Raw genomic sequence first — 27,208 nt, 5'->3', positions numbered from 1 at the left:
AATCAGAAGAAATCATACTAGTCAAAGTTCTGAGGACTTTTCTTGACAGAACTCTGTATCTGTGAGCTGAGAAAGGTAGATGAAAGACACCAGCAGAAAACAAGAGGTGGTAACAGATTCTCCCTACAGGATTCTGGCACCACCCCAGTAACAGAGCACAGGCAGCAAGAAAGGGAAACCGAAGGAAAAAAGAAAGTTGTTCAGTTTTCTTTCGATACAGAAGGCCCAAAATCACTCTACATGTTCATGACAATCAGTTGTAGCACCAGATCATGGCAGCAGCTTTTTGTTTTGTTTTTAAAGAGCACAACTGAAGAGCATCATGAAATAAAGACTGGCTAGAAGCTCATACTAGTCTGCTTTTCTCCTGTCACAAATTTTCCCTAAATCCCTGGAGGATAAGACAGAACACAACACACAGTAGAGGAAACAGATGTCAGGATAGCAGCTGCTTTATAATGGCAGGTGTGGTAGAGTGATAGAGCCAGTACGAAGTTTTGGAGACACTTAAGTATTGGATACTTCCCAGCCTGTCTAAGTGGGAATTGTAAACAGGTTCCTTTTGGTAGGAAGAATTAGAAGGAAACAGTTGTAAGGAAAGACTGAGACAGTTTAAGGTAACCATTATGTGACAAAAGCTTAAGAACCATTTCTATCAGTCAAGCAGTCAAAAAGGAAAAAAACCACTTTGGGCCTATTATCTTTTACTGCTACTGTTCCTGCTGCTAACTAGAACATAAAACATTTTAATTATACATCAACCGTACCTCCTGACATATTTCAAAAAATTTCTTAGTAGCAAAAAGTGACAATTCACTTTCACAGACAGCTGAATGTTAAAAGCACATCAACTACCTTATTAATTTCGGAGAACAGCAAGATCCATTTTGGGTCCATTAGCATGCCTTAAGAATCTCCAAGTATGCACAAAAACAGTCCGTAAAACTAGTTTATCTGTATGAGTAAAGACGACCTCCATTTCTACACTGTTCCAGGTAGGCCTGGACATTCTCACCTGTCGTCGCTGCTCTGTTCATCGTGCAAGAGACGCTCCTTGTTTAAGCCTATTTTTTCAAGTTCATGGGCAAGTTTTTCTAGATCATTGTTCATTTGTTGAGTCTTCAATTTTTCACTCACCAAGTCCTTACACAGGTAAAAATTACAGTCAGTATTATCATATTAATAAAATAACGTAGTCTTAATTCTAAAAGTGCTGAGGAAAGAGTCTTTTAACACTACGTGATTTGAGTAACGCAACGTTACATCTCCTTTCCTTCCAATTCTTAGCCTTCACCTCTATCAGACGTTACGTGTAACTATAACATGATTTCACCACACCTGTTTGCTCCCTTCCTTTCTGTAGAACTTCCCTTTCAAATTCAGTCTTGAACATTACAGGCAAGGGGAAACGTTTCAGCCAGAACAAAGACTAATATGAAGAATCTGAACAATGTTCATTGAAGAAAGGCTCCGTGACAAAGACCTCTGTAAGCAACCTTGCCCAATTAAGTGCAATATGGTTATATTACACCACTTGATTATTATATAAATTTTGATTATCTAACCCTTTCCCTACCGTAACCACTGAAGATGCTAATGGTACACAGATTAAAGCACAAAAAATACACGCTTTTTTCAAAAATACAGATATAATTTCTCTACATTACAAACAGATAATGACAGGAATGGTAACTAATTTCTGTTTACCTCTCGTAAAGTGACGAGGGTTTTCTTATCGATGGTAGCTCTTTTTACAAGTTCTTTATTTTCTTTTTCGAGTTCTTTCAGGCGTACACATGACTCTTTATACACAACTATTTCTTTAAATAGAGATTTATTTTCCTTTTCTAGATTACTAATTTTTACATTGTTTTCTTCTAAAGTACTATCTTTAATTTCTGCTTGTTGTCGAAGCCTTTTATTTTCTTTTTCTAGCTGTTTCTTATCTTTTTCCAGTTGAGAAGTCTCTTGTTCTAACAACTTATTCTCCTTTTCCAATTGCTCTAGGCGCTTACTAGAGATTTTTAACTCTTCTAAGTTCTTTTGCAGAGTCTGATTTTCAGACTCTAAATCTTGTAACTCACTTTCTAATTGCTGAATCTTCTTATTGCTGTTTTCAAGGGCTTTCTGTAGCCTTTGGTTTTCTGTGTCTAGGCCTTGGTAGCTGACTTCCAAGCGTTCAGTCTTCTTAAACGAGGCTTTCATGAGTTCAAGGCTTTTTTTAAGTTGCTCCTTTTCACTCTCCAGTTCCTTATTTTCTAATTGTAACTGTGCCACTTTAATGCTTGTACACTTCAAGGATTCAATTGTTCTTCTTAACTCTAAATTTTCTTCATCAAGCTGTGAATTCTCCTTTTCTAAGGATTCTAACTGAAAAGTGAGATTTTTTAGGCTATCCAAAGTTTTTTTCAGTTTTCTGTTTTCCATTTCCAGGTCTGAGTTTTCTTGTTCTAAGGCCTCAATCTTCTCACAAGTAATTTTTAAGTTCGTAATCTTTTTCTGTAATAATTCATTTTCCTTCTCCAGATGATGCAGCTCATTTTCAAGTTCTTCTGCTCTCTCCCCTTTCTCTTTATAGTGTTCCAGTTCTTTCCTGACTTGCTTTTTTTCAAATTCAATCTTATTTAACTTACTGCTGGTCTCTTTAATAGACTCATGAAGGATTTTATTTTCTTTCTCAATTTCTTTCATTCTCGCTTCAGCACTGATTTGTGAGCGTTGTCTTAGAGAAGCTACAGTTTGATTCAAATGTTCATTTTCTTGTTCTAATAGCTTAATCTGATTTGGGGGGAAAAAATTGTAAACTCTGGTGAACAACATGCCAACAAGTAATTCCTTGCCTATATAAACTGAAAGCTACTAAGATAATAAGATTACATCATACTTCCCTTTTATTATAAGATTTAAAAAAAAAAAATCTCTTATTCTACTGGTATTTATTTGAAGCACTACAAACACTGTATGTACACAAGTGGAAGTTTGACAACAAAATAAGTCAAAGTGAATCTTCAAGTATCTTCCTCTTAGATATCAGTAGATAAAAATAAAACTAACAAAGCACAAACAAAACCAAAGTTGTATCTATTTCTTAGCATCATTTCATTTTCATTTATGTTTACTCATATTTACATTATTTTTCTTAAACTCTGTAATTTCCAGAGCTATGTGTCCATGAAGAACAAAAATGCAGTCAAGTTCTAAACCAAACTTGAGATGGAGGTCTGGGAGCTGCAAAAGTGTCTATATTTCACTTGGGAAAAACAGAGGTGATGTGTGCGATAAGAGGGCATCCTGATCACAGTCAGTAACATTTTGTGAAGAAACACAAAGTTATATTAATTTTTGGGTTATAAAGAACCCTTGGACATGCTGTTCCAAAACAGCTTCCAAAGTATATCATATTAGAACTGAATTATTTTCTTAGGTAACATATTCCCAGATTTGCTTCAAGGATAAAGGCAGCATTTACATCTTGATTTTTAGTATTTTTTTACTTTTTCAGTTACTCCAAATCATTTGAAATTATCTGGGTGCGTAACAGACAGCAAAACGCAGGCAACTGTTTACATCAATATGTAAGAACACACTAATAACACAGCATAAGGGATGTTTCAACAATAAACTGTTTTGGAGAAAAGCAAAAGTGCTAGTTGCAATGAAAAACAGACCAAGAAAATTACAGACTGTTCTTTCATATTTACGTCTGAACGTAACTATTAATTACAGGATCTACGGCTCTGTTCCCAGCAATGACAAGCTGTTCTGAAATGATTAATGCGAAACTAATTAACAGGTGTCTGAAAACACAACTTTGCAACACTTCTTTACATAACCTGGTATGTTACTTAACATGCATAATTACTTTCCGTGAATTTTGCTTCTGCAACCCAAACTTAACAAAAAAATCATGATCAATGCATCCCTCATTTTTGATGAAATCAAATGAACCTTGTACAGTCAACTGCAATAAGTTTCAGCACAGAATTTGTAAAAGACATGAAAGATGCTGCTAACCCATCACAGCTCCTAAGTACATTATTTTTAAGCAGAAATAGTCCCACTGAAACATCAGTGCTAGTCCAACATGTTTAAAAGAATACATGTATCGCTGATGGTTGAACTGGGATTTACGACTTATTCCAGAAAGCTTTAGTCCTTTTTTTCCCCTAGAGTGCACTTCTAATACAATACATAAATCAATTACTGTAAACAAGATAAGCTTCTAAACTTCTAAACAAGAAAAGCTGGCACATTTTCCTTAAAATTATCCTTGGTGTTCTCTCTAAATGAAAGTAAAGCTTCAATGCAAAGCTTCCCCCACCACCACTTATTTTTTTTTCTTTCTTTTCCAAGTATGGAATTTCACTTGCTGATTAAATTGGGCTTTCAAAAAATTTCAGGATTTTTTAAATACAGTATTCTGTATTCCAAAATACTCTACTTTTAAATTAGCCTGAAAGATGTCAATCTCATCAAGAAGTATCAGTGGAATTTATAAAAGGTAACTACAATTCTAGTTCTGAAGGACTTGATTACTAAATATGGGATTTCCAGAAGTTTCCGTAAGTCCTGTTTCCTAGTGACTGCCTTGCACAGGTGAATTGCTCTCCAAAGACCTTTAGGAATTGTCAGCACCCATTAGATACAGATATGTCAGTGACATTCAGTACCCTCCCAAGCACAGCTCGAATCTTTGTAAGAGACCCAGATGCCAGTTTCTGGCAACCAAAAATAAATTCTGCTATCCACCTACAAGTCACAGCTAGAAAACATTCTAGTAAAGGGGAATATTTTGAAGCTGGGTGTCATGGTTCCCACCACAGCTAAGCAAGAGTCAAGTGACACAGGAGAAAGATCCAGCAGAGGAGCAGCAGACCAGCTCTGCTACACTGGTCTCAGTCGGGCCCCTTGGAGGGCCCGGCTGCTGTAATTCCCATTAACACTCCGACATTACTTCAAACACTGACCCGCTGTCTGGAACCTGTTCTCCTCCACTGCGAGGTGCCTGGCTTACCTCCAAAGTTCCCAGTTTTCTGTTTTGGCTGAGCTACACCCTCTAAGCAACTATAGCAAATGCACAGCCCACGAAAGCCACAGAAGCGTTACAAAACACTACAAAGTTTTAAAACTAACAGTAAAGCCTCAGTTAAAAATGAGTCATGTCTCTCACTGGCTGCAGGTCTTAAGACAAGCTATTTTGCTGCAGATGTGTCTTTCTGGCAGATCTGCTACATTTACAATGCCTTTATGCCTGTAAAAAAGTACAAAAGGGGAACAGTAGAGTACAACACAGCATTAAAATTTCTGATTCTGCTACTCACTTGTCGCTCTGAGTTTTCTCGAAGTGCTTCAAGTGTCTTTTCAAGCTGTGCTTTTTCTTTTGTCAAATCTTTACTCAAATTTTGACTGTTCTGAAGACTTTGTTTCTCTTGGCTAATTTCATTCTCTAGCTCTTCAAGCTAGGGACAAAGAAACAGACTTTTAAAAATGTACTTAATGACAATAGTAGTACTCTTCGCTGCGTTGAAGGTGCCCTTATAGTAATGAATAAAGAAGGTTAAAGGAAAGAATAAAATGGAATGTCTCTTTTTCATCTGAAACAACTAATCTCTTCTAGGAATAAATTTACTTCTGCCAGAATTTGCTCCCTGGCTCAGAAGACTGTATCTATAAAGTACTTTTGCATAAAAAAGTGGTCAGATTTCATTGGGCTCTGGATATTTCCCCAAGCATCTTTCTTTCTCTTAAAATTCTGTTTTAGTGAGATTTATACTGCTCCTCCAAGTCCCTCTGAACTCATAAGGGCTGAATGTTGTTTGATCTTACTTAACTACTTCAAGAGACACTTATGACGATTCCTTGGGAATTAAATATTCAGGTTTGTTTGTCAAATGGTTCCAACTCACAATGTCACCAGACAGCAAAACTGTTTACAAGTGAAAATAACCAAGTGTAATTTTTCTGTCACATCTAAGTTACAATTAGTTACATAGAAGCAACATACACATTGTATTTTTAAACAATTACCTGCTGGAAGGTTTATATTCTATGTCAAGTCCATCATCCACATTATCCAATCCTAGAGGATTCCAGACCCCAGGCAGGGGCAATACTTTTACAAACGAGTTATCTGAATTATACATTAAATTGCTGCTAAATACCGAGAGATACAATCACAAAAAGGCAGCAGAATGGAATTTGTTCCTCCACGAAGCAATTTGTTGATCCGAAATAGGCAAAGAGCATGGCATCACTCAGGCCAGAACCTGAATTAAATCTTTCTCTTAGGACAAGAATACTAACGTTTGACCAATCTTTTGCTTCCCTCCTCCTCTCAAGTTCAAAACCTCCTGGTCCCTTGCTTGGCAGACCAATGCCTGTTTTACAGGAATATTGGCACTTTGAGTGGTTTTTGCAGAGGAGAAGTAACTGGCTCAATCACCCCTGCAGGGATGCAGTCAGCCTTCATCTGGGAACCAAATTTATCCCTCATCTGCCCAACTGCCAAGTGGGCACTGGAGTGGAGTTCCTGTGGTCACTCTATCTCGTATTTATAAGATTTATATATTATATATTATAGTGGTTTAAGAGAAAGCGTGTCCAGATAGAAGTGGACTAAGTATACAGGATCCTTAACAGACATTTTGTTCAACTTCACATTTTGCTGAAGTGATGACTGTTCAGAACATTTTTAGGGGCAAGTGAGAAAAAAGATGTGTCGCCAGACATCCAAAATGGTAAGAATGGTTATCAGAAACCACAAGGACCTACTATCGCTTGCTTCTTATACCTATTCCTTTCTTTTGTACCCTCCTAACTGTCTTTCTGGTACTGTACAGAAACTCAAAGCAGCACACAGGCTGCTGCAGAAAAATACCATATTGTTAAGAAGTCAGAAGCAGCATGGAAAGATGAAGTACAGTAGGGATTTATTGCATTTTTTTTTAATTATCTCTTACCCACTCTTCTCTAAGAATAGCCTAACATCTGCTGAAGTAAAAGCTATTTCAGAAACTTCAGACATTTCACTCCACCGTAATCAGTCCCTGTTTTTTCCAATTTTTATTCTCTATAAATATCACTAAATTACTGTGCTTGATATACATAATTTGGAGAGCAAAATATTGTAGATCAGCACAGATAAATCTGACAAACTCCTCCCATTCACTCGCTCATCAATTCCTTAGCCACTCTTCTCTCAATTCTGAATGAGGACACATGACCAAGTTTTCTGCTTAGGTGAAAACTGGCTGATGGGTCTATGTGCACATACTTTCCCCTGCTTAATAATTACAAAAATTAAAATAATGTTGTCAAGTTTCATAAAACTCTTGGATTACTTATTATGTTCCCAAAGTTAACATACTGATTTTTTTTTCCCTCGCTGGTATAAGAGCTTTCTGAATGAAATGGTCACATTCTTACATCATTAATAAAAAAGCATTATTAAAGAGGAGAAAAACCTCTCTGGGGTTGTTTTCTTTTTACCATAAACTACAAAACACCATAACACCATCCAGACCCTAGTAATACTTTACCCAAAATAACAGCAATTCATAAAATTACCCTTTAGAAAGAACATGGCAAGCAACATTAGGCAACTTATACACAATTCAAACATACACCAACGATTACCTTTTTGCTAAGTCTTTGGTTTTCTTTTTCCATTTTCAGAATCCTTGAAGTGCTGCCTTCTACAGAACCCACTGCACTCTGTAGTTCTTCCACTGTCTTCAGCAAACTTTGGTTTTCCATTTCCAACTTCAGTAATCTGCTTGATGTCAGTTCATTTACCTCATGACCAAGTGATTTCTGTGGTACTGTAAGAGGAAAAAAAACCACCATTATAAGAAATTACTTATTCCCTGGAGTTCTTGGACTTTGCATTTTTAGACTTAGGGGATTCAGAAGCCTTGGACGGTCTCTCCAATGCCTTCTTGGTGAATAAAGGCAGCTAGGATCAATGACCCATCCTCCTTACCCAACACATAATACTGCAGATGCATCAAAGGAAATGTTCTACTCATCCTAATGTTCCTAAACACAGCAGAGATTTGTTTCCTGCAACTGAGGATGTATCTCTAAATCTCCACAAATCCTTTGTATGGCATCCAGTGCATGACCAAGCATGCTGTATTGGAAGAATCAAAATTTTTGCCACAGCTATCTCTGTAAACAATTACTCTGAGAAGCTTTAACACATCTTTCTTAACTTTGAGAACAGTAAAGCAAGACGACTCATGATCTGTGCTACAGAGTATAGAAGTTTGAATGGCAACACAATGTAACTCCAAGGTATTTATGGGTTTTAGCTGACAAGAATCACAAGAACAGAGACTTTTCATGTAGGCTATATCTCCAAGGATACACAGGATTCAGTAAAAAAAACCCAAACAAACAAAAACAACCAAACAGAAAACCTAACCCCAACAAAAGCAAACAAAAACCAACCCAAAACCCAAAACTGTCACATCTCTCCAGAGGACTAAAGCTCTGTACTTTAGAAATAACGACGCGTAATTTCCTAATGCTGTCCAGTGTCTGAGCTTTCAATTTTTCTATTTCATCAGTCTGCAAGTATTATTATGTTTACCTTCGGAAATTTCAGTAGTCCTATTTATCTGTTCAAGTTCCCAGCCAAGATGCAATGATTCATCCATACTTTGTTTCTGAGCCATTTCTAGAGTCATATTTTCCTCCATGAGTTCCTCAATCTTCTTTCTGTCCATATCACGCTCCTTAAAAATTATTGCACATGTAACTTCAAAAAAAAAATATGTCTCAACATGCACTAAATATTTTAGTATCCAGTATGCCACTGAGAAATGCAAAGTGCATTTTCTGATTTGCTAATATACAGTGAGACAGCAAGGGACACACAGAAGTATGGAGAACTTGAAGAGAAGTCTAACAACCAGTAAAGAGAAATACGCCAAGAACAACTTCTCATCATAACGTGTGGCAATGATTACTTATCCTTTTTCAAAGTTCACTTTTCTCCATATATCAGGAAAGAAAGTATACATGATAAGCACAGCTTGGTAGCCCACAAAGAACAAACGGACAGAGAAGCAAAACTTTTAACTTCTCCAAACTATCATAAGACTACTTCCAGGCAAAAAGCTGTAACAGGACTGGGTCCATGAAGAGCGTCTCAGCTGGCTCTTCATCAGTCCCTCTCCCCACACATGCCACTTTAACAGGAGTAAGCTGCAAGTGCAACTCTCAACATTTTGCAGAAAATGAAAGTGAACAGAAGGTAATAATCTGTCAGCCCTTACAGAAAACAAAAAAACCCACTCAGGCAAATTCTGACTTTCTATTTTAGAATATTTACTTTTTGGAGAAGGATTGATTAAAAACAGAAATTATTTTGGGAATATCCTTCTGATAAATATGTCACTGTATTGCCAGAATTTGAAATATGAATAACCTCTCTTAACTAAGTATTTAAGTGACAACAGACTCTCCTCACATAAAAAAACTGATCCTATTGTTATTACTAGCGAGTCTCTATTTCATATCACCGTATTTTTAGCTATCCAACTAAACACTGCACTGCCTTTAAGAAGAGTACTGCCTTGGCAATTTTTCCTTCCCAAGGCAGAACCAAAGCTACTGTAGGAAACTATATCTGAAAAGTGTCAGCAAATCAAGACATACCTTTCTTCTGTCCCACACCATTTTCACTGGAAGTTCTTTTATTAAAAATGGAAATGAAATTCAATTCATCAGTTGTCTCTGTAATCCTCCATTTACACTTACCATCTCCATATCATGTAATTTAGCTTTTAATTGTAGATTCTCTTTTTCTAACTCATGTAATTTATCTGAACGAGCTCTAGTCCCCTCTAATTGATCTTCCAACATTGTCTTTGTTTCTAGCAACACTTGATTGTCTTCCTTTAACTCCTGCAAGAATTAAGCAACAAAACAAGTCACAAAAAGAGGTATTTCCTTATTAATACAAACTCTGATACACATCACACCTAGTCTTAGAAACACTGCTCTCATGCTAAAACATTCATGTGGAAGCTGTAACTGACTTTTTATGTATAAAGAACAAATTTACAGCGATTTCACATAACTGCAACTGGTGACATTTTTATCAAAAGAAAATTTTACCTAACTTAAAAGAATTTAAATAGTGCCTAAACCATTCAGAATAAAAACGTACTCATAATTACAATCAAACCATGTGATCCGAGATGTGACTTGGAAAGATGTGTTGCACGTATATGGATTACAGCTAAGCAAAAGGCTGACATGAAATAAAAATTACAGGCATCAGGCTCCAAACAGACAAAAAAAGTACTTCACACACCATGTAATTGAATTGTGGAGCTTATTGCTACGTAATTGTGTAGATGAAATGGCTTACATGTGTTGAGAAGTTATCTAATTCATGCAAGAGAAGACCAAAAAGCTCAAAAGAATGATTTTCCTAAGCAGAGTATCATTTTTCTCTCAGTATAATTTTCCTGAGCAGGGACTGCTGGAGTTTGGGAGAGCACAATAGGAAAGTATCACCAAGCGCTTGCCCTGTTCTTTCACTCTCCCCTAAGCTCTACTCTTGGCCACTGTCAAAGGCTGGAGACGGATGTAGATGCTGCTTTCAGTCCATAATTTATCTTAGGATCAGCCTGAAGTCCCTAATCTTTGTGTTGAAGAGCAAAACTTAAGAGAATAATTTTCCACAGGCTTACAGAGCACCAGGCAAACTTACTTAAGCCCAAAGTCAGAACATGATGCTGAAAATGCAACCGCATTCTTAAAATACAACCTGCCATATTCAAAGGTCCTAAACAACTTTACGTACATAGAGGATTTTTTTAATGGCATCTGATGAAAATAATAATATGTAAAAACTCCTAATTGGCAATTTTACTCATGATATAAAGACAAAACTTTTCAAACTTCAGCATCCAGTCAGCTGCAAAATCTGAAAAAAGATCAGTGAATATTACATATAAATATTTATCCTTCATACTCCTCCCTACACAAATATTAACATTATTATTATGAAGCAAAGCCAACTAAGTAACATCTGTCTCTATTCAAGCATGCTTGAAAAATCAGATAGTTTACAAGCTATGAAACACGTAAACAAATACTAGGTTTTTTAGTAAACAATCTGTGAAAATGACGTTTCCACTGCTTTCAAATCATGTACACTACTAATCTCTTTTCCTTTACCAATATTTTTAACCACATGCTTTCAGTCCCTCTTACAACAGTAGTAGATACACGCAGTCTAAAAAGTCATTCATGTAAGATGATTTTCAAAATAGTTCACATACAAAGGTTTGCTCATACACAGGCAGGCTGATAATGCTCCCCACTCACAGTACCTGACTTGCCAACAGATCCATGCATGCTGACCTACTACATCATATACAGGTAACAGCCAGCAACTTTGAGGAAATTTGAGAACATAAATCACAGCACTGGACCTTTAACACTGAGCTCAAGTTGAATAGCAGTACCTTGTTCAAATTATGTCAAACACTGAGGAAAGATCCAGTGTTGGAAAGCAGTTACCAGCCTTTGTTTTTAAGTGGCACGTGAAGGTAGCTTTGGAGCCTCCTAAAGAATGGATGTTTCAGTGACAGCTGTTAAGGTCTGTATTTAGTGTATCTTTAGAAAGTTTCCTCCAGTTTCATGAGATTATTTCACATTACACAGTAAGATGAAAAAAATTATTTCCACAAGCAAAGCTACGAACAAGGCATCTTAAAAAAAATAGTCTTGGGAACCAAGACTGTTTTAAAAATTTCCAGAATGTCTAAAGCCCTTTTAACAATGTTTTAATCTGCACCATGCCCCTTAACTCTCACTACAGTCTGCTGTTATTTTTTTACACTGCAGCTCACTTGGAAAAAACTATCCACCCCATTTTCCATTACAAAGCTATTAACTCCCACGTCAGTCGATATGCTTTATTTCTGACTAAAGGTATTATTAGAAGTTCTGGATGAAGGACCTGCATTTGAACATCAAAAAGATTTGGGTTTTGCCTTGCAGTTTTTCCTCTCTCATCAACAGTAACTTCTATCAGAAGCAGTACTTTTCTGCTGTGACATAGGAAGTACACAATCATTAACAAGTTTTAAGTTTTAAACACTTAAAGAAAGAAGTCTCTTTCCAGAGGATGCTACACCACTGGTTGTTAGTATTATGACCTTTTCCAGCTGCATTAAGTAGAATATTGGGGATATTCCATCATGTCTAGGCAGCAGTTCAGTGGGAAGAAAATCTGGAGGTTACCACAGATCACAATGTTGAAATGTTGCTTAGGAGTTACTATATGAGAAGGTATACAGAAAAGTCATCTTTCCACTGTATTCAGAACTGGTGAAGCCAAAATGAGAGTGTGAGATCCAGCTTTAGGGACTCAATTTTAAGAAAGATTTGAATTAAGACAGAACCCAGAGAACAGAAAAAACACCTCCTAAGGCAGAATGCTGTGGGGCTGCAAAGCACAAAGAGCCAGAAGAGACAACACATGACACATCAGTCTTCAGAGAAAAAAAAGGCTGCTATGGAATGCTGCAGAGACTTCATCACTCGGGTCCTAAAGCACAGATTAATGCCAAGCATTCATTTGGAGTGGTATGGGTATATCAAAAATACCACGCTTAAAGCAGAAGGACCGAACGAGTTCCTGAGATCCCATCCAGGCCTGTGAATCCAAGAGGCCACATTAAATGAAAAAGTTACATAAAAATATCACGCGTAACAGTTTAGCCTAATATCTTGGGTTTGCTTTTTGGTCATTTTTACCCTAAAGAAAGGGCTTCATACCAGGATTGTAACAACTACACCTAGGCAACATAATATTTTTTCCAACAAGCATTCATTTTGAGTTCTCCCTGCTTTCCTAGCAGTCTTTTGTTTTTAGTGACCACCTTCAAAATTTCTTTAAACTTTCATTAGTTCTGACCCCCACAAGTAATTGTTTCTTTCACAAGTTCTGCCACCTTGGTATGTGCCAAACAAATTTGCCATTTACAGACAGAAGGATGGCCTAATAAAATCCCGCATGTTGGCGATCTGTTTCTTAAACTTCTAATTCATGACCGAACTGTGATTCTCTCTTGCCTGGTGACAGTGCATCTTTTTTTAGCATATTTTATCCATGGCATGCTGTCATCCTATACTCATTTATGTGTATAGCCACTGTTTCCTCCACACTTTACTTACAAAATTACCTTCTCTTCAGAGATGCACAAGAGGAGAAAGAAATTATTACGTTTATAGCATATTTTTAATTAACTCCTCCTTGGGTTTCTCATTACATAGTATATGTCCTGCACACAGGCTCCTAGTGATCTTACTAGCTTCGAGCTACGGTGAACACTGCTGACTTCAAATGAAACTGCATGCCATTAGAAACAAGGACTCTTATGTAAAAACTGTCATTTATCACAAAAGACTATCATATATCCCAGAGCAAGAAGCTCTAACACTGTTTTCATGTCCTAATGTTTAAGTCACCAAAATAACTCTGAAAAAGCCACAGCAAACAAAAATCCATGGTTATTTGGTATTTTTTTTTTCCTTACTATACCTCCACTCTAGCTTTGTAGAATTCAATATCATGCAGCCTCTCTTTATACCGGCTGACTTCACTTTCAAGCTTGTCGACTCGAATTGCCTTCTCACGAAGAGCATCTAATTCATCTCTGTACACTCTGGCAGAACGGGCATCTGAGAGTAAATTCATATTCTAGAAAACATGAAAATACAGAAATTAAAGGCAAGAATACTGGACAGTACACGCAGAAGGATAACACAGCTGCTTCCTTATTTAAATTGGGGTACTGCAGAGGGATGTAAGTTAATTCTGAGAAAGGTAAAGAAAACAATAATTTAGAGGCTCAGTCCAGATGATGTATTTCCAAGAAAACTGCATTGGCCTTTTTCAAGGAGAGGTATGCACACATGTGTACATTTCAGAACAGAATATTTCTTTTACAGATAATCTCAAACGACCCCAAATAATTTTATACACTTATTCCTAATAATAAATGAATCAGACATTCTTCCTCATTACCAACACACAGACTCAACGTGTAAAAGAAAACCAGACAAACTTTAAGTGCATTGTTTTTGAAAAATATTCAGCACATGTACATTCACAGGATATTTTGGTGGTAAACTGTTTCAATGTGGAAACAAAAAAAATTAGAGAAGAGATACTAACTCAACTCAGAATATTCTTCCAGTGTACTAGACCAAAAAAAGGAATAAATTACACGAGATTGTGTTCAGAGTGCAAAATAAAAAAATGCATGAAAACATACTTCCTAATACAAAAAAAAGGCAGAGGTGAGTGTGTGGATTGTTCTGGTGGTGGCAGCTTTTTTTAAAACAATAGATTTACAAAACAAATACCTCTTGCTGAAGTCTCTTCAGTTCACCTTCCATCTGTTCAAGTTCTTGTTTACAGTCAAGTAACTGCTCAGTCTTTTCCTCACTTAGAAGACAAACACAAAACCAAAATATGACTACAAAGCTTGATAATTATCTAGTTTGAGAACAAAATACTGAGATTCATGAAACTTCTCTCATTTAATCCAGACTTTCATGGACATGAGAGTGTAAAACCTAGGTATGTCATTATGCTTTAGATATTCTTTAGGCTATAGTCTATATCTCATCTTTTAAATTTGGCCAGATTTTTTGTAGTCCTTAATTCTTGTACACTAAGGTTTCCTACTTATGTGGGGCAGAAAACATTAGGGTGTGATAAGGGACTTTTTTGGGATAAGGGATTTCTTTGGTAAAAAGCCCCAGAATGTAGACATGAATGTGTACCAGGAGATTCATGTCCAAAAGCAAACGTAGAATAATTTCAAAATATACATTGAAAAGGTCCAAAGATTTTCCAGACAATGATCGCTGATGCATCCTGTCACAGATCAGGTAAAGCCAATTTTAAAAGCACTTTCATGCTTTTGTAATTTTTCTTTTTCTTACAGTGAAGAATTAAGGTTTTCAGCTACCTTTACTCATTAAAAGAAGATACCGCTTCATAACCTTAATAATTTTGTGAAATGCATAACGAATTTTAATTTTATAGAACCAACACAGTGTCTGTTTTAGTCTATTCAGAAATTTATAATAAAAACTATTTGACATAGAATACTACAACTCTTACAGGACTCATTCTTAACTCCAGCTAACACATATTTCTCAGAGCTCAGAAAAGGAGTTCGTTAAACAATAAGGAAGCGCAAGGGAAACATTTAATTCTCTCAAAGGCACAGAATACCTAATGTTCAAATTTCAATTGCCCCTCAGAATAAACAGTATTCACTGTTGAAAAAACCCGCTGTATCCACTATTATATGTCCCTAAAAGATATACTGCATATTCAAACATGTTACTATATAACTTAATATTTTGGAACAGAAGTATGAAACAAAACAGAAGTAAAGAAAGGGAGAAATAAGATAATTTAATGGACTGAAATGTATAATACAATCTAAAAGTAATCACACTAAGAAAAAATAAATTTGTTTTGAACAAATCTAGAACAGTTGCTTTTAAAAATGAGCTCATCTCACAAGTACCTTTCTGCAACCATACATCATTTCAAAGAGGTTGTTGACAGCCTACAAGCATACAGGGATCCACCTACGTACAGCTCACTGCAACATCACTGTCCCCAGCAGGTATCAAAGCTTTCCCTCTACACGGGGGTTCAGAAACCATACAGAAATACATATGTATTCTGTATTACGTTAGATTATTGTAACTCTTCTATTAACGTTCATATTCCTATACTATTGTTCTACATCGAAACACACTGGACTTAATATAGAAAACTAGATGTGCAATTTCCAGTTCTGGAGTTTCTTATTACAAGTCTCAAATCGCTGTTTTGCATCCAATGGAAAAATAATCTTTACAGACCTTTCGTATGAAATTATATTAGCTGCAGCGCATATTAAACCAGGTATGAGGGTTCGTTGCCAAAACCAGATTATAAATAATTTTTAAGCAGAGTATTTTCAACCCTGGAATCAATCTAATTTTAGATTTATCAAATACATGCAGCACTTAATACCAAATGCGACAGACAGAAGTTAATTTATCAAAGTCTAGTATTTTAAATATACTGCTACGCGTAAAGGAAATTTATTTACGAATTGAATTTAAATAGAGTGCAAAATGTGAAATGTTCCGAGCCATCACTGTTGCCCTAATTGCATGCTTCAGCTACAGACTAGAGGGGATTGTACTAAATTATACAGAACATACCAGTGTTCACTGTTTAGGCTATCTATTAACTGTCAATCAAACTAATAACAGCAATTTTTTCACTAATTTTCTTGGTGCAGCTGTTTATAGAATATCCTGGGCGGGCTCATTTCAGTAGACACATAATAATACAGACATCAGAAAAAAAGAGCCGTATCTTTTTGTCCTCTATTCTTCATGAAGACCAAGATGTAGTGGGGGAAGGGGATCCTCTGAGTAAATCAACCAGATACTTAATCCAGCCAGCTAGAGATGATCTGATCAACAAACTCTGATAAGAGCAGACCAGCGAGCTGATAACTGTGACTTATGCTGCCTTCAACTCTAAATTTAATTTTACCTGTCTCCTCTCTCCATGAAATACACTGCATTAAAAAAATCTGCTTCTAACCTACAGGCAAGTTACATATTGAATCTCCTCAGATTTAAACATTTGTATTTTAACTTAAGACTGCATATACTTCACTCTGCTAAACAACATTACACCTTGCTGTAGGGAGACTGGATAATAATAATAATACTGGACTATTACTGTTCTTCTCTTTAAATAACTCTTCAATGCTGCTCAGATTGTTCCTAGACTATGAAGTCAAAGCACCCAATGATACTTACTGAATCAGTTTTCTTCATAAAATAGAAGGGATAAAAAAGTTTTTCATTAGAATATGGAAAACCAAAGGAATAAAGATCTTTGTTACAATGAGACTGAATTTTCACAGTACTTGAATGAGGGGAGGAGGGGAATATACCCCTGAGCTAAGAGGTCACCACCTGGGGGAGAAGACAACACTCCCTTAACTGGCTGAAGGGAGCAAGCTGGAAACTGTAAGAAACTATAACTGACCTAAGCTGTTAAAATTTACTCATTTTACAAATTACGTTATTCCTTAGACATAAATAACCACCCCCTGCCAGCAAACTCAAAGTCTCCTTCACTGCATCCATGTTTGCAGTGGGTCAAGAGATTTAGTGGAGTTGGGTTTGCATAATTTTCTTTTCAAGCTATTCTCTTAGAAACATATGAATACAGATATATTAAAATTATAGTCAGACATTCATTAATGATAACGAACAATAAAGGAAGCACAAAGGACTTGTCTCTGAAACAACAATATGGACACAATATGTAAAAAGAAAAAAAAAAAAGGCAGTGCTGCATTAGATTAGCTGTATTTCTAAAAGACAATTTCGGTAGAGCCAAGAGCCCGTTACTGTATTGTAACATGCTCAAGAGATCGCTCAAATGTGGTTAGTTTTTCAGAAAGTTCACAGTACAAAAGATACAAAATTACCACAGCACTAGTTCAATGATTTCAATATGTTTATCATTAAACCATCAGTATAATTCATAATACAAATTAGGACACAGATGAAAAGTTGTATTTGTCACACTCGTCCACAAACATGCTTACATGATAAAAATACACTTCCTGCAGTGCAATAACTAAAAAAAGCATTTAAAACTGTAATTTAACATTTGAAAGAATGAAGAATTTGTCTAGAGAATACTACTATTGTGCAAAATCAACAATGTTTTAAAATCCTCAACACACTTCTGCAATCTATGTGTACTCACAGCTCTTGCCTAAGCCTTCTTATCTTTGCTTTGGCATCTGCTAGCTCTACTGACAGGTGCTGTCTGCTTTCTGTGCGCTTCATGCCAGGAGACCCACAAGGTGATTGTGCTGCCGATGCGTGAGGTAGAAAACGGAGACAGTCCCGTTCTTCTGAGAGTTCTATGATAGTCTAAGAAATTAAAAAACAAAGAAGAAAAATGAGAGACAGAGGAAAAAAACTATAGAATTGCATTCAGAGCCATTTATGTCAGAAACTAGTATTGTTTACTGCCTTAAAGACTGAAATGAAGCAAGAATTATGGAAAAGTTTTGCCATAAAAGAAGAGAGAAGCCCCACATACACCCCTATACCTAAAGCAAATAAATAGTCACAGCTATTTAACAGTACCACTTCGCTATTCTTACATTAGTCAGATTTAGACTTTTTTGTCCACAAAATCATTGGTGCTCAGAATGGACTGAGTAAAGAAAGGGCATGAATTCCTTGAACATGAGGATAAATATATATCTCTACAGAAACTGGTGTTCTTCAGTGAGCAGCAGCATCCTTGCCAATTGAATAAAGCATCTGACCTATAGGAATATTCCTATTTCATCATATAAATAAAGGTGTTATCCTAATATGAAGAGCTCTTGTATTTTGAAGTTACTTTTCCTTTGCATTGCAAAAAAGCATTACCATGCATCCTCTCCCCCCATGGTTAAGTTTCTGTTTTATTCTTATTAAGGTTGTGAACTGCAAAGACAGGTGGTAACTGTCAAAGGAATATTTGGAGTAATTGCAACATTAACATATGCATATTCTACTGAGGGGCAAATCTGAAGGCACCAAAATGATTTGTAACTTGCAATTTTTATTAAATGCATTTCTGTTTCTTGATTCTTACACAGTACAACGATTGTGCCTCGTGGTAAGCTTGTACAACTTCCTCTCCTAGTATGGATTCTGCTCCAGTTCACTCAAACCTGTACAATAGGGTATAGTAATATAACAGACATCTTGCAGTGACTAGCCTGCAAACCGACAGGGCACCAATTCCTGGAAACAGAGCTGATACAGCTCTGGACTGTCTGTTTTCAACTACAGGTGAATGTTATTTGAAGTTGTTTCAGATTCTGGTTTCGTGCAAGCTATCATCTATTACTAACTTCTCCAGTTTGTCACAGTATTCAACAACTAGTATGTGCACTGTAACTACCTGAAACAACTTTCTGGCAGTAAGGAATCCTTGCTTAAATAGGCTAACAGAACATACATTAAACTATTAGTTATAAAAATGGTAAGCTGTAGCATCTTAAAAAAATTATTTCCTGTATTTCTCTTAAGCAACAAACCACATCCATACCTCTGAGTGCTCATCTCTTTCATCTATAAGTCTTTTTAAATGTAATGCCATATTTTTCAAGAGAGGTTCCACATATTCTTGTGTCAATACAATAACATCCATCCACTGCAGATCAAACACATTTTCCTGATTATGAGTTACCTACACGGAATGAAATGGAAGAGAAGAAACATCCTCTTTAAATTGCAAGAGTAGAAAGGAAGCATAAAGAAAATAAAGTAGAAACTCTATGGGTGAAATTCTCTAGACCAGCTATGAAAAAAACATTTAAAATAGACTAAATTGTATGTAATGGAATAGCTTCTTGTCTACCTGAAAGTACTACCTTGTACCTCGGGCAAAATGAAAAGGTGAGTATGACATAATATGTATTACATATCACATACATGGCATCTGAACTATATTTTATAAATAAATCTGCATATGAAAGTTCTACTAAACTAAATTTGCTGTAATTCAAGAAATTCTTGGAGCAACAAACTTGCTCCCTGGTACTGCTTTAACAATGTAATCCAAAGGAGCTCAATCATGAAATCTTTTTGGGAATCAAGTTCAAAAATAAAGGCATTTTCTGCTTACTAAAAACACCAGATATATAAATCACAGATTGGATTTACTTGCTTTTGAACAAACACAGTTAATGTCCTTACAATACAGCGTTCTGCCTCTAGAAAAGTTTAAAGCACAAAAACCCCAATCTACCTCTTGAATATGGGCTGCAACAGCTGCTCTAGTGTCAAAATCCAGACTTTGTATTCTTTCAATAAATTCTTCTTTTTTCTGACACTAAAAATAAAGACATCTATTTTATATACATTTATATATAAAATCACAAGTATTTTCATTCTTTCTTTGTATTTCTGAAACCTAAAAATGATAACGCTGACATTACAATGATCACATTACTAAATTATTATCCAATAACTTTGCTGACCAATAAATACTTGGTTTATGCCATGTTACAGTAATTACAACTTTCAACACTAATAAAATGATAAAGAAAATATAGGTATTGAAATAGGGCAAGGAAGAGGTTTCTTAAAATAGCTATTAAGATTTTATGATAGTGAGTTTCACAAGCACTTTTTCAGCGCCCTCCTCTAGTACTCAGGTTGCTTAAGTTGTTACGAACATACAACTGGTTCTATTTTTTCAGTTTAATTAGCTGAATGGTGCCAACTTTCCTAATAAAACAGCAGTCCATCAAACACGTTTATTGGATACGTGAAGCAGTTTCAGTAAGAGAATTCTTCAGTACTTGACCATTTTCTTCCCTTCTTTACAGTATCAGGTAAAATAACAATATTGCAAATAATGAACTACTAGAAATCCTTCATACACAGTTTGCCATATTTGTACAACAAACTGTAAGAGATGCACATTGTAGCCATTTTAACTATAAGAATATCCAGATTTTCAAGGAATGCAATAGCACCACTAGAACAAAGAAGGTCAAAGTTATATACCACCTCAGGTATTAAAATAGTAAGAAAAGAGATCAGTAACACTTAAACCATTTCATACAGATATAAACATAATTAAACTTACCTGAACTGCACAACCAAGTAAAAGCAGGAGGAGTTTTTTTATTTCTTCAGTACCTGACTCTAAGAAGAAAACAAGAACAAAAAAATGGTTGGTGTAAAATGGTAATTTGAGCTTCTTCCCCTACCCCTCAGAAAACATCAGATTTTCTCATTATTTCATAAAATTTATGTTAACCTAGTTTAGAAAGCAAAAAAAAGATGAAGAAAACGCCATCTATCCATCTTTCAACTTAGTCCTCTTTGCCATTTAACTGCCAACTTTCAGTGTTAACAAATAGCTTGACATCCATAATAGTTTCAAATGAAAAAACCCATCATTTCAGCCCTTCATAAAGCAAAACTTCAGACTGACATTTTCAGAAGTGCTTTGCAGACCTACAACCAAGTTCACACATGTAATCTCAGGTGTCTCGAGATAGGTACAAACGTGCTTAAATTATTTGCCACCCCCAAGCGCTAAGAGTTAGATGACATGTTCATTTAAATTACTTTATAAAGCGATATTAAGATATTCATCTGCACATCTAAAAATCAAAATGTATTTCTAAATCTGGCCTTAAGCATCTTAACCTCCTAAAGAAGCTTAAATTACTCTGTTTACAGATTAGTAAAGATGTTTCTTACTTTTTACATTCAAAATGTCCTTGTCTTGCTACTGAATATATGCTATACCTAGAATATAAATGCCATAAAGCAAATGCTTTAAGGATGGCAAAATATCTTAGGCCAGTTGGAATTAAATTCTATATGGTCATGTATTGTCTTGCTCTACTGAAACAGAAAACACCATCCATTGGGCTATCTAGGAATAGGAGGGTCCTAATAGCATCCTTTCTACAAGATACTCTGGATTTCAGCCAAGAGTTTATTTCATTGTTAGCTAACCAGACAAAAGCTATGCTGCCAAACATAATAATGTTGGGTCTGGCTAGAAATCTGACCTTTATTCTGCAAAACTGTACTCTGTGACACAGCTGGGGTAACTCCTACCGATACTGAGAGATTCACTCTCGGTCCAAGCAGCACACAGTGGATGTCTCGCGCGTACTAAAGAACGCACAGTCATTTGGAACCTGACCTAAGTTACTCAAGTCCCTTTTTTCAAAGGACTCTGTTGGTAACCACAAACGATCTCCAATGATCACGAGACAGTTATAAGCATCCAAAAGAAAACTCAATCAGAACCTTCCTTCCGAAAAGGCAGTTTACAATCCTCTTCTACATCAGGCAACTAAGTCTATTTTGGATGAACCCCCGCACACCAAAGATGTAACCAGACACTTAAAAGCACTTGAGAAATTGTTCTTTCATTTGATCCACTACAGCATTTTGTAAGGGAAGCAAATGTAAAATCCTTCTCAAAAAGTTACAGATATGAGGTAATCTTGATCAAAAGAGGAAATTAAAAAGAAATCAAGAAAATCCTAAAAGGATACAGAACTCTTAACGATTTTGACTAGCTTCCAGTAGAGTCAAGCCTCCTGCCATAAAGCAGAGATGAAAGACATGCTAAGCTTCTCCACCTTCCTCATGGCTTCAGGAATTATCTGTGCATTATAATATTAATTAGAGAACCTTTTTTCAACATTGACTCAACCTGCTCCTTTTAGAGGGAGATATGTATAATCCCAGTGAACATGCAATGTTTGAATTTTTCAGAAGAGGTTTGTCAAGGAGATACGTTACTAAGAACATGAACTCAAATGGGAGATCTTTAATTATTTATACAGACTTCTTGTATCCCAAAGACTGGAGTTGTGAAGTCTTTTACACAGTAACAGAAAACATCAATGAACATGTTTCATCAGAAGCACGCTACTTCAACTAAAGAAGGGGAATTCAACCTGGCTGCCCGTCTTAATCAATCAAGGTTAACCAGAATATTGTAACAGAAGGAATCCATGCCAACACCTCACATCCTGCATTCACTTAACCCAATAAATTCATCACGCTTTTGTTTTGTTTTGTTTTTTTTTAAAAAAAGCACACTGCTTCAGCACCTCTTGACTGGCTTTTAAAAGCCTACCTGAATATCGTTTCCATGTCTCTCCCCTACATTCCCTGAAGAAACACAGCAAAATATTGAACAACCCCAGCTTCCCACAGCTACCAATCATCGTGTATGCTTTTCTCACTTTTTCTGCATCACAAATACAGAAATAGATCATTCTTTTCTACACCCTCCAACTTGCTGCTTGAACTTTGTCCCTACCCTATCCTATCCTTTGATCTTCACTGCACTCACTTTTATCCCTGACTTCAGATCCTCTGTAGCCTTCCATCCACCCCTGGCTTGCTCCCTCAGAAATATCAACTGGTTTTAATCTTTCCTCTTCCCCCGTTAAAAAGCATTTGCCTCATTATTATCTCCTTTTTCCTTTTCCTCTGTAATTTAAGTTAACATTTACAATCACAGCCTGTAGCTCTTCTCCTCCACTCTTCTTCTCAAACTGGCTTCCTGCCAATTAGCTCAACAGAAATGGTACTTGATAAAGTCTCTGATGACCTCTTTTTACCAGCATTCTATCTACATTCTCCTTGATTAGCCAACTGCCTCTGATACAAACATGTTTCTCTTCCTGAAATCTTATCTGACCTTGCATTCTGCAACTTGTCGTCTTCTGGTATTTCTCTGCTCATCATTCCGTAAGTGCAAAGGGGAAAAACTGGGAAATACTCCTAAGAAAAATCACAGCTACAGCCTAAGCTTCACTAGACCAAATCCTAACCACTATCAGAGAACTGACTTTTACTACAGGGGCTTGCCTTGATGTAGTCAGATTAATACAGCAAGTCTCTCAAAAGGTCACTGAAGTTTGATTTTGCTACAGTTGCCCACCAGAGAAAAAAAAAACCTTAAATATCCCTACAGGGATGGGATCCTATTCAAGTTAACACAGCAAGAGCAGGCTTAACTTTCAAAGGGGAAAAGTTCTGGAAGGAACCCCAAAGAACAGGTCTATCTTCTGATTTAGATCAAACTCCACGATGAACTCAAGCAGGGATCTGAAACACCTTCAAGAATATTGTCCATACATAACCAATATTTTTACTATGTGGGCTATGCTAGAGCCAAGTCCATATTTTCTCACAAATCCAGTAACATCCCCTCAGGAGAGCAATGCATACACCACCAGAGGTTCCAGGTGCCAAACCACAAAAGCTGCATAGACTTCGCTGAGGTCCCAAAACAGGAAGAAGCTTTCTTATTAATGACTAAAGCATAGTTTTTTTTATGTATACAACCGAATACTAAATTATCTTTGTGGGTTTTTGTAGTGCATTTTTAATAAAATTTCATCTTATACTACACAATATTGTTAAGATGCATTTTGTTGCAGTATCTTAACAAGAATAAAAAAATGTTACTACAAAAACAATACTATGACCTTTTTTAAAATCTGTTTTTCAACTAAATCTGGTCCCTAGGCAAATCCACGGATTTCCAAAAACCTGAGGAAAGTCTGGAATCAAAATATAAAAGCATGATGCATTCTGATCTTCTGGAAAAGAAGAGACCACATTCACACTTCTGGGTGCATACGATGGAATACAGCATCTACACATGAAACTTAAAAGGCTGTGACCTCAGAAGCAAAAGCAGCAATATTCAAAAGCAGAAAGTAAAAATCAAAAAAATTAAATCAAGATACCTACATAAATGGGATATATGCAGATGAGATATGGAAAGTATCAACATTATGAACCCTGAAATTGAAAAGTGAGGTAACACAGATGGTTCTTCTTGCTCATGAGAAAGATCTTGTCTCACGTACACAGAAGCATGGCATATAAGACATCTTAAATAAATAAAAAAAGCCAGGGGAAGCTACACAGCCTGTTAGAGTAGTTCCTAACCTCTCTGCTGAGGTGCTAGAACATCAGAAGTAGAACACCTGGGACACATTAGACCCAAGTAAATAAATTCTGCCCAATCCATAGTGGCTCCATGCAGGCCAGGTGTGTCTGCTCCGTGCTTCTGGAATTGAGAGCATGGTGCAGAGATTCCCAAGTGGCTGTGGATAGTCAGCTGGGTCCATACAGGCTAATTTTCTTGGTCTGAAAATTGCAACTTTCAGAGCTGGAAGCAGAGAAGGTGGGAGCATGGAGAAGACAGTGTCAGTTCAGGGCAGAAAGCAAAAAGGTAATTGCAATATTTTTCAGGTAACGATGTAAGAGAAGCAGGAGACTTTTGGGGAATGAAAAACAAGAATTCGGAGCTGGATCAAGTGAGATGCATTGAACTGCCAATTTTCTCAAGAGTGGATTAGGTAAACGAAGTTGAAAGTGTAGTAGCTGGGAATACATGAAACTTATACTTTGTCATATCAGTGGCTCACTGGTTGCTGGGAAATGCACTTCGTTTCAGTATAAATCCTAATGACAGCCAGTGCTGAGCTTTGGACAGAACACATTTTTGTAAAGCGTGGACCTTTGGTGTGAACAAAGAAATTGTTACTCATCATTATAAAACCACTTATTTGCTGAAAGTATTTACACAATCTTCTGTTGAAAGGCTTAATCCTATAAGAAGTGTATTACCAGTGAAATAACAGAAACTGTTATACCGATATAAATTTTAAAATTAAACTAAAAAATTTAAATTAGGTTTATTAAAAATAAACTTACCAGAAAAAGGATTTTTGCCAATTATTAATACATTTGGCAAAGACATCATGATCAACTGCTGCAAATTCTCCTATAAAAATTAATTAAAATATTATTTAAATCATATATACATGTATTGAACGATAGCAAACATCAAATACTAACCACCACTAAAGAGAAATTAATATTATGTAAGCAGTTTAACACTTTTCAGGTCTTCATACATACATGTTCGATACTTAACTATTTGGACTCTAAAAGAAACAACTCGCAAGTATGAATTCCTTCTACAAAAGCCTTGTTTTATGGGTTTGCAAGATCATCTCAACATAGTAAAAGCCTCTCGTGGGAATGAGCTGACTTATGGATCTTAAACCAACTAGATTCTGTGCTTCAGAATGCAGCAAGACTCCTTTAAATGATTAGTGTTGATGTTTCTCTGACTAGTTTATTGATAGATGTTTATTTTCTTGGCTCTAGGTTGCATTTATAGTATAAAAGATCAACGTCCTCTATTTCATGTCTCAGTGGCCTCGCCCAAATGGGGATGTGAATGTTACAGTTTTTCCCCTGCAGTTATCCTGGGACAATCCTGAACATAAAGGTACAAAATCCTATTTGCACGATCAGGCAGAGTTTTAGCTTCTAACTCGCACACGCTCAAGCAGCAGCTTTGCCTATCTATTCTACAGATTGTATCAATGGCCAGTTTCTGTCAGCCAGTAATGGCTGTAATCGGGTCAAATCCCCAGTCTAGACAGAGCCTAATTCTTCTGAAGCAGAATAGTCTTCCTCCTGTTCCCAGATGTTTATTCACAGCAGATGCCATCCTATCAGCAGCTCTGGAGTCATGCTTTTGTTTTTCCACAGTGACAGATTCATTAATACATAAAATGTTCATATTCCAAAGCAACATATTCCAGAACCATCACCGCTTTACATCCAAAAGGCACATATTGTGGGTCACATTGTAAGCTAAAAACCTAACATAAGACAACTCATTTGATGTCACATTTGAAAAATGACAGCATTCTTGAAAAACATGCTGTAGAAATTATTAGCTGTAGCTATACCTCTCACCAGTTAATAGAAGACAGAAAAACATTGTATCTGAATTAATACTAGACTGAAAAATGTGTACTCTCATTGCACATGCCTAAGACCAATTAGGAGGGAAAAAAGTTTTGACCTACTCAAACATCACGAATTTCAACCTACCATGACTCTTTGTACTTCTGAGTCTAAAGACAATTTTCAAATTAAAAAAAAAAAGATACAAAGTGCACCACAGGAAGTTTTAAATCAATAAAGAACAGATAAAATATGAGGAATTCAATGAGTATTTATAGCTACTACAAAAGAAAATAGTATGATTTAAAGAGTAGGGCCTTGGAGGTTTTTTTGTTGTTTGGTTTTTTTTTGTAATAGCTCAAATAATTCCATGATGCTATTGTAAGGCTTTTCTTACTGTGAAGCAGACCAGAAGCAGGGGTAACCAAGAAATGTGTCTTCTATGGACTAATGACATTAGCACCTCCTTTCCTACAACACCTCTACCTTGCTTCAATGTCTACCACCTTATCTGTCACACAGTGTTAACTTCATCAGCAAGCTTGGTGTAACTGCTCTCAGTTTGTGTTTGTTTTTGAAATGACTGCTTCTATTAAAAACCTGAAATTGGAGCCTGTGCATCCCAAAATTCAGAGACTTCTTTTAACTGTCGTTTAACCTGCAAAAATAAACTAAGCCTGTTTACAAAATTCTGCCTTGCTTGTACAAACTTTTAGAGTTCATTAGCATTTACTTTATTAAAGACTCTCACATCATCTGTCAAATGAGGCTGACAGAGCACCCACGAGAG

General features: G+C 36.2%; 1 protein-coding gene across 16 annotated transcripts in view; it reads right to left on the bottom strand.

The window, feature by feature from the left end:
* Positions 1-27,208, bottom strand: part of CCDC88A (coiled-coil domain containing 88A) — an 80,404-nt gene that overhangs the window by 31,374 nt on the left and 21,822 nt on the right. For all 16 annotated transcript variants that reach the window (XM_074864546.1, XM_074864547.1, XM_074864549.1 and 13 more), the window contains exons 4-16: positions 25,369-25,438; positions 20,741-20,799; positions 19,895-19,978; positions 19,193-19,333; positions 17,846-18,015; positions 14,398-14,479; positions 13,571-13,729; positions 9,766-9,912; positions 8,594-8,738; positions 7,636-7,820; positions 5,322-5,459; positions 1,708-2,778; positions 1,016-1,143 (exon numbers count right to left, since the gene is read on the bottom strand). In XM_074864546.1, the coding sequence (XP_074720647.1) occupies positions 1,016-1,143; positions 1,708-2,778; positions 5,322-5,459; positions 7,636-7,820; positions 8,594-8,738; positions 9,766-9,912; positions 13,571-13,729; positions 14,398-14,479; positions 17,846-18,015; positions 19,193-19,333; positions 19,895-19,978; positions 20,741-20,799; positions 25,369-25,438 (2,579 nt within the window). The remainder of the gene's footprint in view (positions 1-1,015; positions 1,144-1,707; positions 2,779-5,321; positions 5,460-7,635; positions 7,821-8,593; positions 8,739-9,765; positions 9,913-13,570; positions 13,730-14,397; positions 14,480-17,845; positions 18,016-19,192; positions 19,334-19,894; positions 19,979-20,740; positions 20,800-25,368; positions 25,439-27,208) is intronic.

This window comes from Strix uralensis, chromosome 3 (genome assembly GCF_047716275.1).
Source record: "Strix uralensis isolate ZFMK-TIS-50842 chromosome 3, bStrUra1, whole genome shotgun sequence".
In the NCBI taxonomy this organism is placed as follows: domain Eukaryota; kingdom Metazoa; phylum Chordata; class Aves; order Strigiformes; family Strigidae; genus Strix; species Strix uralensis.
This window is presented reverse-complemented; position numbering and strand designations above follow the sequence as displayed.